Genomic DNA, 16,167 nt, shown 5'->3' on the forward strand with positions numbered 1-16,167 from the left:
TAATTTAAGCCTGTGAAGAGATTCTGACATTTTTATGTTATACTTGCTGAATAATTTCTTGGAATGTAATTGAATAGCAAAAGGGATTTATTAAAGATATTAAAAAAATCAAAATATTTAAGAGATTCAGAAACGAAAAATTAATACAATTCAAACCCTCTAGATTATTACTTTGCCGCTTTTGAAGTACTGCAAAGAAAGCATATGATTGACTCATTAGTGTAAAATAATATTTGAGTGATGGCTAAGAATAATTTCACGCTTGTATCAAAATTTACCTTGATGTTGTATGTTTTGCTTTTTTTGTAAACCATGAAAATAAGATGCTTTTTCTTTTCTTAGGAAATTTCAGATGATGAAAATGCTCCAGAAATAAATTTACTTACTGGAGCTCTTATTACCCCCTGCACACCGACATGGGAGGGAAGGAAATCATTTGCTGATGAACTGTCAGTAGGAAACTGCACATCCACTGTGCAATCGGTGTTTTCAAGACACGAGTCACTACTGGAATCATCTAATGTTTCTAATGCAGAGACAATTGATACATTGCAGGGCTCACTTACACAAGTATTACCCCAGAAAGAGATCTCGGCACATGAAAATTTTGAACAAAACAAAAGCTTAAAGTCTACTAGCAAAAAAATACCAATAATAGACTTGTTAAGACGGCTGAGTGATGAATCTACAGCTAGCTCTCTTACAACAATGAATCTCTCACCTCTAATGGATTCTTTAGATGCATTGAGCGTTGGTGCAACCTCAGTTGAATCATTAGCAGAAAGAAAAGATGCATTGCCTGTGGAATTGTGGGCAGCACTCAACAAAATGCCATTAATGGCACCAGTTCTTCCAGTCAAAGAGACACTAGCATCAGTGAATGAGAAATCAGCATTCAATTCATCCACTCAACGTGTTGTCAAAGAAACATTACCACCAGTAAATGGCAAAGCAGAAAATGATTCATCCGTTCCAGATAATCAAGAACAGAAGGCTGGCCTATTTACACTACACAGCAGTGACAAAGCAGTAAATGATTCATCCTTGCAGGACAATCTAGAACACGGGGCTGGTACATTTACCCTGGACGACAGTGACAAAACAGAAATTGATTCATCTTTTCAGGGCAATCTAGAACACGAGACAAGTGAATTTACAATGCACAACAGTGACAAAGCAACACATGGTTCATCTGTTCAGGATAATCTAGAATGCAAGGATGGTCCGCTTACACTACACGGGAGTGACAAAGCAGTAAATGATCCATCCTTGCAGGACAATCTAGAACACGGGGCTAGTACATTTACCCTGGACGACAGTGACAAAACAGAAATTGATTCATCCATTCAAGATAATCTACATGACAAAGTTGGTAATGCAGAAGCTGATGAAGACCTCACACAAATAACAGATTATGAACCAAACTCGCAACCTTCAGGGAAACCTGAACATTTGGAACAGAAGAATATTGAGGTTGAAATCCACAGCATTCAGATTCTGTACCATCATTTTATGTGAAAGTTTTTATATTGCATGTTAATTAAAAAAGTCTTTATTGACCTTCATCAGGCAGAGTCCTGAAGCAATCCCGCAAAATATCTCCAGGAGAGTTACCCTCTTACAAAAATGAGGTTTAAAAAAGCAGAATGAGAATTCGTATTACCAAATTGAAACTATCAGATTGGACAGAAACATTATCCTCTCCACATATCCATCTCTGCAGGAAATATGAATAGAAAATGAGTGCTTCTTGTGCTCAGATTTTACTTCCCAACATCAACTTAGGGATAAAATGACAGACATTGTTGTCACTCTGAGCATCCCACCAACCAAGGACTGAATAGAATGTGATTCCAGATATAACCTATGTACGCTGACAAATAATCACAAGAAAATTATCAGCCATATTTTATTTGACCCTGAGTTCCCTTACTAAGTTGTATGTTGCCGTTTAAACATTTGTTTTAGGATTTGGATGGTGCTCACCTACCCTAGCTGCCAATGTGAGCATTACATATTTTATGCAGGTTGGTTCAAAGTCCTGCTAGGTCCAGAACAGCAGACTGAAAACCTGTTCCATTTCTGTGCTCCAAGCACGTCATTAAAACTTTGATGCAAAATATAAAGTGATGGAGTAACTAACGGGCCAGCCAGTATTAGCAGGCGGAATGGATAGGTGATATTGTGGATTCTGCCACCTATCGATAGTGATATTAGATAGAATGTAATATCGTAGGCCATAATATTGTACACCAGAGCCATTGGAATAACATAATTTGGTGGTGCAATGGCTTATAAATGTAATTTCAGATTTATGTTTTGATGTATAGCATCATAAAAAGCCTGAGAAGCATGCGGAAGACATTTATAAAGAATGTCATAGAGTGACACAGTGTGGAAACAGGCTCTTCGGCCCAACTTGTCCATACCGGCCAACATGTCCCAGCTACACTAGTCCCACCTGCCTACATTTGTTCCATATCCCTCCAAACCTGTCCTATAAAAATATACCTGTCTAACTGTTTCTTAAATGGTCCTTGCTTCAACTACCTCCTCTGGCAGCTTGTTCCATACACCCATCACCTATTGTGTGAAAAAGTTACCCCTCAGATTCTTATTAAATCTTTTCCTTTTCACCTACCTAAGTCCTCTGGCCCTTGATTCACCTAGTCTGGGCAAGAGATTGCATCTACGGGATCTATTCCTCTCATGATTTTATACACTTCTATAAGATCACCTCTCATCCTCCTGCGCTCCAAGGAATAGAATCTCAGCCTATTCAACCTCCCTATAACTCAGACGTCCTGGCAACATCCTCGTAAATCTTCTCTACCCATTCCAGCTTGCCAACATCTTTCTTATAACATGGTGCCACAATACTCTAAATGCGGCTTCACCAACGTCTTATACAGCTGCAACATGATCTCCCAACTTCTATACTCAATTCTCTGTCCGATGTGCCAAAAGCCTTTTTGACCACCCTACCACCTTCAAGGAACCATGCACCTGTGTGATACCTTTTCACACTATGTGAAACTTTATTTGGGACAGGTTATGTAGGCAAGCTTTGGATGAGTTGGAATTCATGGTAGCAGAAGAAGAGATTTAGGATAATCATTGCAGGTGATAAATGTTTAAGATTATCAGTAAGGTAATGGGGAAAATAAGAACAAAACAGGCGAGGTTGAGAAGATAGAAATAAAGTAATGCTGGATTGGCAATAGTACATTATGATGTAAGTTAAAGTCAACCTTTAGAGAAAAGGAATCTCGGTTAACTTTGTACTTCTTGCCCATCCTACAGTTTTCGCATGATAAGAATAAAACTGAAGCAGATACGTCCAAGTATGAGATGATGGAGAAGTCAACGGAAGGGAAAACTTTGAACGTGTCTCATGATAACCTGACATCTGCTTCACATCAGCCTAATGTAGCTGGTCCTACCATCCAACGAAAATCTTCTAGAAAACTTGTTCCAACAGATTCTTTGTGGTCCTGTTTTGAGTTTTCTACTTCTAAAAGATTTCAATTCCAAAAAAGATCAGCAGACTTAAAGAGAAAGGCAGTGATACCTGACCATGAAGAACCCTCATCCAAATTGCTTCAACGTAGCGAAGAGAAGAAAGGGCCATCCTCACAAAACTCACAGCTAGCTTTTAAGAATAATCAAGAACATTGTTGTCAACATGGAATATATAATAAATTAATAGACAATAACAACAGCCAGAACTCCAAAATGAATAATGCCTTTCATACTTATCTGCTGCGCAGTAACGTACAAAGCAGCCAACTATTCAGCAATTTACAAGATTTCCCAAAAGTCAGAACCACGTGAGTTAATACTCTTATGTTACACGCAATTCTGAAGGTGTTGCCATTAATTGTCATATTAGTGATACACCAAAGTATTATGGGTGCTGGAAGTTTGAAATAAAATGAATAATATTTGTTAAGTAGCATCATGATTCATCCTCAATTGCTTGTGCATTGTAAATTGAACTAAGGCTATGAGATAATAAGAAATAAGTCACCCATCTAAGGATATACAGTTTCTACCCTGCTCTTACATCTACAATATTTATGCGACTGACCCAGCTAAGTTTCTGGTCAAAGGTGACTCTCAGGATGTTGGTTGGGCATTCAGTGAAGGTGTGCCATTGATGAATAGTTCTGTTTTATTGAAGATGGTCATTGATTGGCACTTTCCAGGCATGGTTGAAATTTGCCATGCACCAGCCCATAATTTAATGCTTTCTTGGTCTTATTCTATCCAGGGGTGCTTTCATTTATTAAGAAGTTACAAATGGAATATGTGAATTCTCACAAGATTCTCAAGACCCGATGATGTAAATCACAGTGTTTCGATGGAGATGATGGATGCACTGACAATCATCTTCCAAAATTCCAAATATTCTAGAACAATTCTCCATTAGAAGATAGCAAACGTAATCCCTCTCTTTCGAAAAACAGGGTGGGTAGAAATGTGAAATTAGAGGCTAGTTAGCCTGATGTTAGCACCAGCAAAAATGCTGGGCATCAATAACTAAGTGATGCAGAAAATAATAGGATTGTGATGAATCAACTTGGATTTATGAAAAAAAAATAGACAAACACAATGATGTGATTTATTTGGTCAGTCACAAGATTTTTCATTTGGCAAGGATTGAAGATTAAGGGCAAAGAATGGAGAGAAGGGAGAAGCAAATCACTTTAGGATTGGGAGTTTACAATTGGTGGATTTACACCAATTGACTATGAGGCCTCAGTTCTCCATGTGAATAAATAATTTAACGGAAGACCATATGTCATATATCCAGGTTTATTGATGAAACAAAACTTGGTGGCAACGTGTGCTGTGAGCCAAATGATGAGAGTGCTTCAGCAAGATACGGCATATGGAATATAATCTGAAAAATAACTGAGTAGCAGAGGTGGTGAAAATGTTAAAACTAAATGTCCTGACGAAGGATCTCAACCTGAAATGATAATTGTTCATTTCCTCTACAGATGCTGCCTGACCTGCTGAGCTCCTCCATTCCAGCATCTGAAGTCTCTTCTGTCTCTCTTAATTATTGGTATAGTGTCGTCTTACCTAAGGCATGATATGCTTGCAATAGAGGAAATAGCGTAATAATAGTTCACCAGACGGATTTCTGAGGATGGCAGGTTTGCCAGTTAAGAAAAGATCTAAGGCTAGGCCTATACTCTTTTGAGTTTAGAGAAATGTGAGATGATCTCATTGAAATGTACTAAGTTTATAGGAATAGATATGGATTGGATTTTCTGCTGAGAGTAGTGTCGATTTGTCCTGGCGTATTATGATATGCTATATCTGTCGTAATTGTCGTAATTTCATGGTTTATTTTTATTTAGGTCGCTTGGACAGAACAATAAAGAAAGAGAAAATATGGTTGAAACTGAAAGCAAACTAAAGAGCATACAACATAGGTCGACATCAACTGTGAAAGCACATAAGAATTCAAGAGATGAAAAAGGAAACAGCTTGAATTATTCTGAAATGTGCCAGGATGGGCCACAAAGAAGTACAACAAAACCTGGTGAGGAAAATATTTAGATGGCATCTATAACATTTGTATGTCCTCACCTCTGCAGAATGCAATAGTGACAATGGCTTTTGGAATCAGTTAGATTAACTGTACAGCAGGAGATAGGTCATCACAGGTAGACACAAAATGCTGGAGGAACTCAGCAGGACAGGCTGCATCTCTGGAGAGAAGGAATGGGTAATGTTTTGGGTTGAGACCCTTTTTCAGACTGATAGGTGATAGGTCATATTCAGTTCCACTGAGATTAATTAAATATGTTTAAGAAATGCAATTGAATTGTAAATAAAACAGAAATGACTAGAAATGCTAAGCAGGTCAGACATTACCCTTGGAAGGAGATAGAATTAAAATGTTAGGTCAGTGACATTATTTTGCAGTACTATTTCTACAAATTTCTATTTTAGTTCAGATAATCGGCAGTATTTAGTTTAAGGCAAATCCATCATACCTTATTCAGGGCTCGAAATTAACGGTTGCCCGGGTGCCATTGACCATTCAAAAGCGCCGCCGGGCAACCTAAACACCGAGTCATTTTGCCCGGTTTGGCAACCAGATACTGGTTTGTACTGAAGATAGACACAAAAAACTGGAGTAACTCCGCGGGTCAGGCAGCATCTATGGAGAAAAGGAACGCGACGTTTTGTGTCGGCGGTGACGGCTGTATTGTGTGGGAAAGATACTAGGTGCGTGGTGACGACGTGTCGGAGCGAATGACGGGAGGGGAGCAGAGGGGATGTCAGTGAGGACTGAATAGAGGCGGGAATGGGATCTATGGTGCAGCTGCTTCAGAAGTGTCGGAGCGAATGACGGGTCCCGCACAGCAGCAGCAGCGGCTGCGACAGCGGCTCCATCTCCACCCCCTCCCGCCCTGATAGCGGCCGCTGCTTGCAAATGCGCTAACGGCTCTTTTAAAAAAAAACCCTCCCGCACGCCGAGACCGGGAGGAGGGAGGGAGGGGGAGGCCTCGGCGTGCGGGAGGGTTTGTTTTGAAAGCGGTTATCGCCGTTAGCGGGTTTTCAAGCAGCGGCCGCTATCAGTGAGGAGGAGGAGATGGAGCCGCTGCCGCGGCTGCTGTGCGGGACCCGTCTTTCGCTCCGAAACTTCTGAAGCAGCTGCACCAAAGATACTATAGCTATAGGATCTTTGAGCTGCACCGCTCGGCCCCGTTGGCTGGCGGAGGAGGGAGGCGGTGGTGAGGAATTCCCAACGGCCTAGGCAGCGGGCGATGTTGTCCGAGAAGCGCTGACCTCCCTTCCTCCCCACCTCGCCCCCCCTTCTCTCTCTCTCGTCCGCCCCCCCCCCCCCCCCCCCCCCTTTATCCTGGGACACCTCTTCTACATCCCGCACTGATCCCCATTCCCGCCTCTATTCAGTCCTCACTGACATCCCCTGTGCTCCCCTCCCCATCCCCCCCCCCCCAATCTATTCATCCTGAGCTGATCACCCTATCCACCTCGCATTAATTCTCCTGCCACCCCCCCCCATCCATCCTACACTGGTTCCCCAATTCACCCTGTACTTACCCCTTTCCCATCCATCCTGCACCTCCTCCATCCATCCTGTACTGATCCCCCATCCATCCTGTACTAATCCACGCATTTATCCCGTACTGACCCACCCTCCATTTACCCTGCACCTTCCCCCATTCATCCTGTAGTGATTACCCATTCATCCTGCACAGCCCCTCCGATCCACACTGTACTGACCCCCCCGCCCCCCATTCATCCTGCACTGACCTCCCCTCCCCCCCCCATCCATCCTGTACTGATCCTCCCATTCAAGAAGAATGGGGGGAACAGTCTGAAGAAGGGTCTCGACCCGAAACGTTGCCTGTTTCCTTCGCTCCATAGATGCTGCCTCACCCGCTGAGTTTCTCCAGCACTTTTGTCTACCCCCATCCATCCCGTACTGAACCCCCCCATTCAACACCACTGACATCCCCCGTGCTCTCCCCTCACGATTTTACCTACTCCAACCAACACGTACTAATTCACCTGCCTCAATCCATCCATTCTGCACCGACTGCCTTCTAACCCCCCCCCACCGCCATCTATCCACCCCGCACTGATTCACACACACCCCCTTCCCTGACCCTATTGTCCTGGAAATGTCTTCAGAGCGAATATTGACTATGTTTGATAACGGAATGCAATCAAATGTGTTTTAATTCCCAATGTTATTATTTGTTGTAATCCATAAAGATGGATTAATTAAATTGTGAACACGTGAAACATTAAAACCGCAGTGTTCGATTGTCACTGCTACCGTTGACACGTTATGACAGAATTCATTTTAACGGCAAATCAATGCTCTTAATATGGAGTATCAGTACTGTAGTTATTTAATGAGCAACATTCACAACTATATGTACGCATATATGTTACCATGGTCCAGGATTTATTGACACAGGTTGATCATACGCTGAATAATCGAACCACATTTTTGTTTGGAAGTGGAAAGAACTAATAGAAATTGCATTAATTGCAATGTGTAAAAAGAGTTGAGATACTGTCTTATAATTTTGCTGCATGTCATTGTGGGATATATCATGTCTTGATTGGTGAATGTTTAGTTTGTGACTTTATTTGAAGCAGAAATAATATGTGAATGCTTCATTGAGTATAATTCCGACTGGTAACTACGCGCTTCGTCCAAGCACATTATCGCACGCGTCATGCAAGCCATCTTAAATGACCACCTAAACTGTCATTTGGCAACCTAAAAAGCTGCCAAGGTTGCCCGGCTGGCAACAGGGAAAAAAAGTTAAGCGAGAGCCCTGTTATTGAGTGTAAATGGGAAAAGTAAATGCAGGTGATTGGGGATAGGGTGGTACTTGGAAGATGGTTTAAGTTTATTATTGTCACGTGTACAGTGAAAAGCTATGTTTTGCATGGTATACAAGCAGATTAGATAATAATACAGATAATAGTACACATAAATAGCATACAAAATGCAATCAAGTCAAAGTTAAGTACAATAAGTGGACCAAAGGCGAAGATACAGAGGGCAGAATATAGTTGTCAGCATTATGGCGCAACAGTTCCATAGACAAAGTCCAATGATCACACTGGGATAGAAGTAAATGGGACAGTATCCTTGTTTACGGAAGGACTGCTCAGATGCCCGATAACAGTTGTGCAGAAGATGGGTGGATTAAGTGACAAAGGCGAGAGGAGAAAAGAAGACAAAACGGTGTCAGATATAAAAAGAAGAGGTGGTATGCAATATAAAGCAGGGAGAGGTGGAAGTGCACAGAGGGAGAGTAAGAAGGGGAGATAAAAGGGAAATAGCCGTCTCTGTGATAGGAGGGAGGGGAAAAGAGCAGGGTGACGGGTGTTAGAGGATGTTGGGGAAATTGCGTGCACACTTGGATTGTGTTGGGGGAGGGGGGAATGGGAAAGAGGGAGGATAGACACAAAATGCTGGAGTAACTCAACGGGACACAAAGCATCTCTGGAGAGAGGGAATGGGTGACGTTCGAATCGAGACCCTTCTTCAGACTCGAGACCCTTCTTCAGAGTAGGGAGGTATTACTTAAATGTGGACAATTCAACGTTTTGTTCGGTTATAGGCTATCCAAGTGAAATATTAGGGGTTGTTCTTCCAATTTGCTCTAAAACTAAGATGCATTGTTTTGTTATAATAAAATGAACTTTGTGAAAATTTACATTGACACCTTGGATACATATATTAGGTGTGGTAGGCAGCACACTGAGGGCTGGTTGAGTTAAATGTCTGAGATATCGAACACTTTAATCTCTGAGCTGTTCTGGACACAGCTCCTTAGAATTCATGGAAAGGGCTTAGACAGACTTCACTAAGTTATTAAAATAGCAGACGGGAAACTTATCCACCATCTTGAGTGCCAAACACCCATAGTAGCAGTTACATGTTGTAATGTTCTACCGAACTTTGCACATATAGGTTACAGGATTCAGATGTCAAAACTGAAGCATAGGATGCAGCCAGTTGTCATGGACAGTTGGTGCAACAGATTGATCATCAATTTATACCCCTGCAGATTAAATGCTGCAGAGTACGTACACTTTGAAGTTTTCAAAGTACAGGGGACGTGATAGAATAAAAGAAAGAAATGCGTCCAACTTAATTTGTATACATTTCACTCTTCACTTATTTAATATTATTTCATACAAGGTCCATTGTTAAAGGGATAATTAAGTATTAAGCATGTAACACTTCCAGGATCATCTGTTATACAGTGAGTGGGACTTATTTAGATCCCACCCACCACATGCCCTGCTAAGAACACGCCGAACCTAAACTCAAGCCTCAATGAGGGGGTACGATATGGCCATTAAACCACAAGGCTACTAATCATGCACTGTCCAATATTGTTAGATATTAGTTATTTTCCTCCAGAAGGTAGATATTGCAAAGTCTCAAGTTTAAAACTTGATGGAGCTCATAAATGTCTAGGATAACCCATTCATTTGCAGGTTTCAGAGAACTAAGTGAAAGAATTTTACCCTGGAAGAACAGCGAAAATCTTACAATACAAATTTACATTTAACTTGATCATTGGAAATAAGATCTGTGTTGTACTTTAAAGGAATTATTATAAAATAATGCTTCACCATGAACATTGTTAATGTACAATTGCATGGGTTAAATCCTATGCAATCAATCACTAATATGTCACCAGTATAAAATACAATGGTCACTAATTATTTTAATTTATCTCTTTTAGTAGACGAGGAGCCGGTCATGACTCAATCTGTTTCCAACCAATCTGCTATCTTAAAGTGTAGCAAGATGAATCATAGAAAGAATATTTATGGAGAGACAAAATTGCTTAAAGCTGCAATTAATGGAAATGTAAACCTGCTTCGTGACCTCATTCAAGCAGGTGCCAACGTAAACCTTCCTGATTATGCAGGTGATGAATATCTATTTTTCTCTGCAAACATTTTCACTGCAAACATGTTGAAAATTATTAAAACTTCCATACTGATTTTTATTAAACCTTTCAACAGCTTCCACTTATGATTTCTGATTTGGTCAGGATAAGATTAAATAAATACATTATTAGCATTTGAGACCTCCAAATGAGCTTGGAAGGAAAGAATGATCAAACTAGAGTCAATGTCAATCTATTAGCTAGTGTAATCATTACACTAGCATCCTTCCAGTAAGCTGCCCACTACTCTTCAAAGGCGGTCACTGAATCCAGCTCTACAGCTGAAATAAAATGGGTATTGCCATGTGTTCAGTCCCACAGGACAACCCTAAGCTTTGTGTTATCTATCACTATAATTCTCCATTCACTTCACCTTTGACTTCTCTGTGTATGGTTTAGATGAATAGAAAATAGGTGCAGTAGGCCGTTCGGCCCTTCGAGCCAGCACCACTATTCAATATCATCATGGCTGATCATCCAAAATCAGTACCCCGTTCCTACTTTCTCCCAATATCCCTTGAATCCGTTAGTCTTAAGAGCTAAATCTAACACTCTTGAAAACATCCAGTGAATTGGCCTTCTGTGGCAGAGAATTCACAGATTCACAATCCTCTGGGTAAAAAGGTTTTCCTCATCTCAGTCCTAAATGGCCTACCCCTTATTCTTAAACAGTGACCCATGGTTCTGTACTTCCCCTAACATCGGGAAAAAAATTCCTGCATTTAGCCTGTCCAATCCCTTAAGAATGTTATATGTTTCTATAAGATTCCCTCTCATCCTTCTAAATTCCAGTGAATATAAGCACAGCCATTACATTCTTTCATCATATGTCAGTCCCGCCATCCCAGGAATTAACCTGGTGGAACCTATGCTGCACTCCCTCAATAGCAAGAATGTCCTTCCTCAAATTAGAAGACCAAAACTGTACACCGTACTACAAGTGTGGTCTCACCAGGTCCCTGTATAACTGCAGTAGGACCTCCTTGCTCCTAAACTCAAATCGTCTCTGCACTTCCTAAGCTGTCTAGTGCTCCAACATTTTCTAACTGTCGGGAGTGAGGATAATTCCAAAGAAGATGATAATACACCTAATCCCGATAGTTATTTCAGGTGAGGGAGAGATTTGGACAATAGGTGCAGGAGTAGGCCATATGGCCCTTCGAGCCAGCACCGCCATCTAATGTGATCATGGCTGAACATCCACAATCAGTACCCCGTTCCTGCCTTCTCCCCATATCCCATGACCGCTATCTTTAAGAGCCCTATCAAGCTCTCTTGAAAGTATCCAGAGAACTGGCCTCCACCGCCCTCTGAGGTAGAGAATTTCACAGACTCACAACTCTCTGTGTGAATTTTTTTTTCCTCATCTCCATTCTAAATGCCTTACCCGTTCTTAAACTGTGGCCCCTGGTTCTGGACTCCCCCAACATCGGGAACATGTTTCCTGTCTCTAGCGTGTCCAAACCCTTAATAATCTTATATGTATCAATAAGATTCCCTCTCATCCTTCTAAATTCCAGAGTATACAAGCTCAGCCGCTCCATTCTCTCAGCATATGACATTCTCGCCATCCCGGGAATTAACCTTGTGAACCTACGCTGCACTCCCTCAATAGTAAGAATGTCCTTCCTCAAATTAGGGGACCATAACTGCACACAGTACTCCAGGTGTGGTCTCACTAGGGCCCTGTACAACTGCAGAAGGACCTCTTTGCTCCTATACTCAACTACTCTTGTTATAAAGGCCAATATGCCATTCGCTTTCTCTACTGTCTGCTGTACCTGCATGCTTACTTTCATTGGCTGATGAATAAGGACCACCAGATCCCGTTGTACTTCCCCTTTTCCCAACTTGACACCATTTAGAGAATAAGTCTTCCTGTTTTTGCTACCAAAGTGGATAACCTCACATATATCCACATTAAACTGCAACTGCCATGCATCTGCCAACTCACCCAACCTGTCCAAGTCACCCTGCATTGTCATAGCATCCTCCTCATATTTCACACTGCCACACAGTTTTGTGTCATCCGCAAATTTGCTAATGTTACTTCATCTAAATCATTGATGTATATTTTAAATAGCTGCGGTCCCAGCACCGAGCCTTGCGGTACCCCACTAGTCACTGTCTGCCATTCTGAAAGGGACCCGTTAATTCCTACTCTTTGTTTCATGTCTGCCAACCAATTTTCTATCCATGTCAGCACTCTACCCCCAATACCATATGCCCTAATTTTGCCCACTAATCTCCTGCGTTGGACCTTATCAAACCTTACTTGCACCTCCTCCAGAGATGCTGCCTCAACTCTCTGTCCTGGGGCTCCTCCATTGTCCGAGTGAGGCCCAGCGCAAATTGGAGTAACAACACCTCATATTTCGCTTGGGTAGTTTACACCCTAGCGGTATGAACATTGACTTTTCTAACGTCATATAGCCCTTGCTTTCTCTTCTCCCTCCCCCTTCCCAATTCTCTCACCAGTCTTACTGTGTCTGCCTCCATTCTATCTTTGTCACACCCCCTCCCCTGACATCAGTCTAAAGAAGGGTCTCGACCCGAAACGTCACCCATTCCTTCTCTCCAGGGATATTACGTCACCCGATGAGTTAATCTAGCATTTTGTGTCTACCTTTCACTGTATCCGGTTGCCCCATTATGGGCTCTTGTATATTGGCGTGACAAGCGCAGACTGGGCGATCGTTTCGCTGAACACATCCGCTAAGTCCAACTTGGCCTACACTATATCCCGGTTGCCAAACATTTTAACTCCCCTTCTGATTCCCATACTGACCTTTCTGTCCTGGGCCTCCCCCACAATCAGTTTAGCTCATCTTCTGCAGCCAACAATGGGGGAATAAACTGGAGGCGAGAAAGGGCCAGAACAAATCCGCGCCACGAACAGGTGGCCTCAGCAATGGTGGAGTCCATAATGGTCCATTGTTGGCTGGGGAACATCCGATAACGAGAGGGATACAAGGGAGGTAGAAGAGAGGGGAGGGAATGCAGGAGTTACTTGAAATTTGCAAAATCAACATCCATACCACCGAGGAGGCCCAGGACAGAAAGGTCCGTTTGGCAAGAGGAGGGGAGTTAAAATCCATAAAATTGAAAACCCAGAAATTGCGTAGGCCAAGCCGGACTGAGCTTAAGTTTTCCGTGAAACGATCGGCACGTCTGCGCTTGTTCTCACCGATATATAGGAGCCCACACTGGGAACACCGGATACAGTAGATGAAGTTGGAGAAGTAAGTAAACATCTGCCTCACCTGAAAGAACTGTGGAGGTCCCAAGATGGAGTCAAGGGAGGAGGTATAAGGATGGTGTTGCACCTCCTGCAGCTGCAGAGGAATGTCCCTGCGGAGAGGGTGGTTTGGGTGGGATTCCCTGGGGAGGGGGTGGTCCACTCTAGTCGTTCTACCAGCATCTAAACCAAAAGGACTTTGCACTATTATGGTCTGGTTTACCTAGAATAACTGATTAGTTATTGCATATTGATTTGTTGTTAGACAATGGGTGCAGGAGTAGGCCATTCGGCCCTTCGGGCCAGCACCGCCATTCAATGTGATCATGGCTGATCGTCCCCAATCAGAACCCCGTTCCTGCCTTCTCCCCATATCCCCTGACTCCGCTATCTTTAAGAGCCCTATCTAGCTCTCTCTTGAAAGTGTCCAGAGAACCGGCCACCACCGCCCTCTGAGGCAGAGAATTCCACAGACTATTTTTGTTGCATCTATTGTGCCTGTGAAGCTGCAGCAAGTAAAACTTTCATTGTTCCAGTTCATATGATAAATACACGCTCGTGAATATGTTATAATTTATCAATTATTTCCTGTCCTTTAATAGCCTGGAGTATTTAGTCCCTAACCTCGGTCTTTCTGCAAACATGTTTCTGAAGTGCCGATTAGATTAAGCCGTTTTGCCTTTATTTCTGCTGTTAATGTTTTCATGTTGTAACAAATTCTCATTCTGTTTTAATAAAGCACCTTTATGTTAATTGTTAAAATATTTTTTCCTTATTTTACCATATGATGAAGATAAGGACTTCTTTCATGGGATGTGGTGGAAGGTTCTTATTACACTGCCTGAGGGATGGAGTTGTACAATGTCGATAGGATGCAGTTATAATTACTATCCCAGGGCTCGTATCTGAATATGTTACAGGAGACCTAGCTCCACCATAACATTACAGAAAAAAAGAGTCATCTTAGGCCCCTTTCGGTCGTTGCTGACCATGGGGGTCTCCAGGGTGCTATTCCCTATATCATCTAGAGGTGTCTGCCAAAACGAGCTTTTGGCATCTAGTACAGAGAACACTGTTGCGCGACCGATTTGGGCTGCAACGTCTTCGATGGTTCTCATCGGGTAGTGTGGGCGTTTAATAGCTGTGTTCAGGTCTCTTGGGTTAATGCACACGGAGCTCGTCTTTATCTTTCTTTTTTGTAACAACCATGTGGAGACCCAGTCTGTGGGTTCACTTATTTCAGCCACACAAGCTTCTCCACCACGACAAGGTGTCAATCCATGGAGAAGAAGAAGAAAAAAAAGAGTAATAGAGCATTTTTAACATGATTGTTTCAAATGACTCGGGTACCAATCGTTTGGAACTCTATGGAGTATGATCAGTGGACCTCACCATTAGTCTATAAAAAATATTCTCTTTTGTTCCAGGTTGGACAGCTCTGCATGAAGCATGTTACCACGGGTTTCATGAAATTGTGTCGGTGTTGTTAACTTCTGGTGCAAATGTTAACTCAAAAGGGTTGAACAGTGTGATTCCTCTGCAGGATGCTGTCCACCTTGGTCATCTGAAGGTATGATTTAAATCTCTATAAATTATTATTCACATCCTTTAGGTGGGCTATTCATAGCAACCAAAGTTTGATACGTATCTGCAACACTCCACCAAGCTGGCTGCTTGTCTTTTACAACCTCTGAGGACAAATAGGCAGCAAAATCTACTAGTGGTGAAGCAGCTGTCTTCTCGGCACTTCACATTGACCCAGCATTTCTGCCTACACCAACCTATTACATTTTGCCTCCCATATCCCTGCCCAATTTAAAAGGTTTAAAATAATTCATCAGTATAAATCTTTGTTTAAATATCATACACCTGATGCTGACAGAGCAATTAATTAGTGTATGAATTTTTGATTTGTGTTTGTCCATGATAGCGTGGATCGCTGGTCGGCACGGACCCAGTGGGTCGAATGGCCTACTTCAATATCAATCAATCAATATTTATTACATGTCATTTGAAACTCAGTTAGGCTCAAACGAAACTCCGTTTCCACAGCCATACAAACAAAGACAATTTCCTACAGACATACACACAATTCAATTTACAAAAACATCCATCATAGTGAACCCACTGTGATGGAAGGCAAAGGCTTTTCTCTCCCCTGTTCTCCATTTCTCTCCCGATGTCGAAGCCCCAGGCGGGCGATGATAAGTCCCATGGCCATTTTAGGCCGCGCGGGGCGATGTACGGCCCCGCTCCCGGTCTAAATGTCACAAAGTTGGAGCCCCCGGCGGGCGCTGGAATATCCCACGGCCATGAAGCCGCGCCGGGCGATGTACGGCCCCGCTCCGGGCCAAGCCCGCGACACGGGCTGGAGAAGTCGCGTTGCGGGAGCTCCGGAAAGCGGTCTCTCCACCCGGACCCACAAGCTCCCGATGTCCCAGTCCA

The 16,167-nt window shown here is 42.6% G+C and overlaps 1 protein-coding gene across 1 annotated transcript in view; it reads left to right on the forward strand.

Moving 5' to 3' along the window:
- The window catches only part of LOC116971596 (ankyrin repeat domain-containing protein 31-like), a 45,944-nt gene extending 30,386 nt beyond the window's left edge, over positions 1-15,558 (forward strand). The window contains exons 7-11 of the mRNA XM_033018831.1: positions 343-1,473; positions 3,304-3,830; positions 5,373-5,557; positions 10,275-10,463; positions 15,150-15,558. Of these exons, the coding sequence (XP_032874722.1) occupies positions 343-1,473; positions 3,304-3,830; positions 5,373-5,557; positions 10,275-10,463; positions 15,150-15,298 (2,181 nt within the window). The 3' untranslated portion in view covers positions 15,299-15,558. The remainder of the gene's footprint in view (positions 1-342; positions 1,474-3,303; positions 3,831-5,372; positions 5,558-10,274; positions 10,464-15,149) is intronic.
- The last annotated feature ends 609 nt before the right edge of the window (positions 15,559-16,167 follow it).

This window comes from Amblyraja radiata, chromosome 3, assembly GCF_010909765.2.
Source record: "Amblyraja radiata isolate CabotCenter1 chromosome 3, sAmbRad1.1.pri, whole genome shotgun sequence".
Classification (NCBI taxonomy): Eukaryota; Metazoa; Chordata; class Chondrichthyes; order Rajiformes; family Rajidae; genus Amblyraja; species Amblyraja radiata.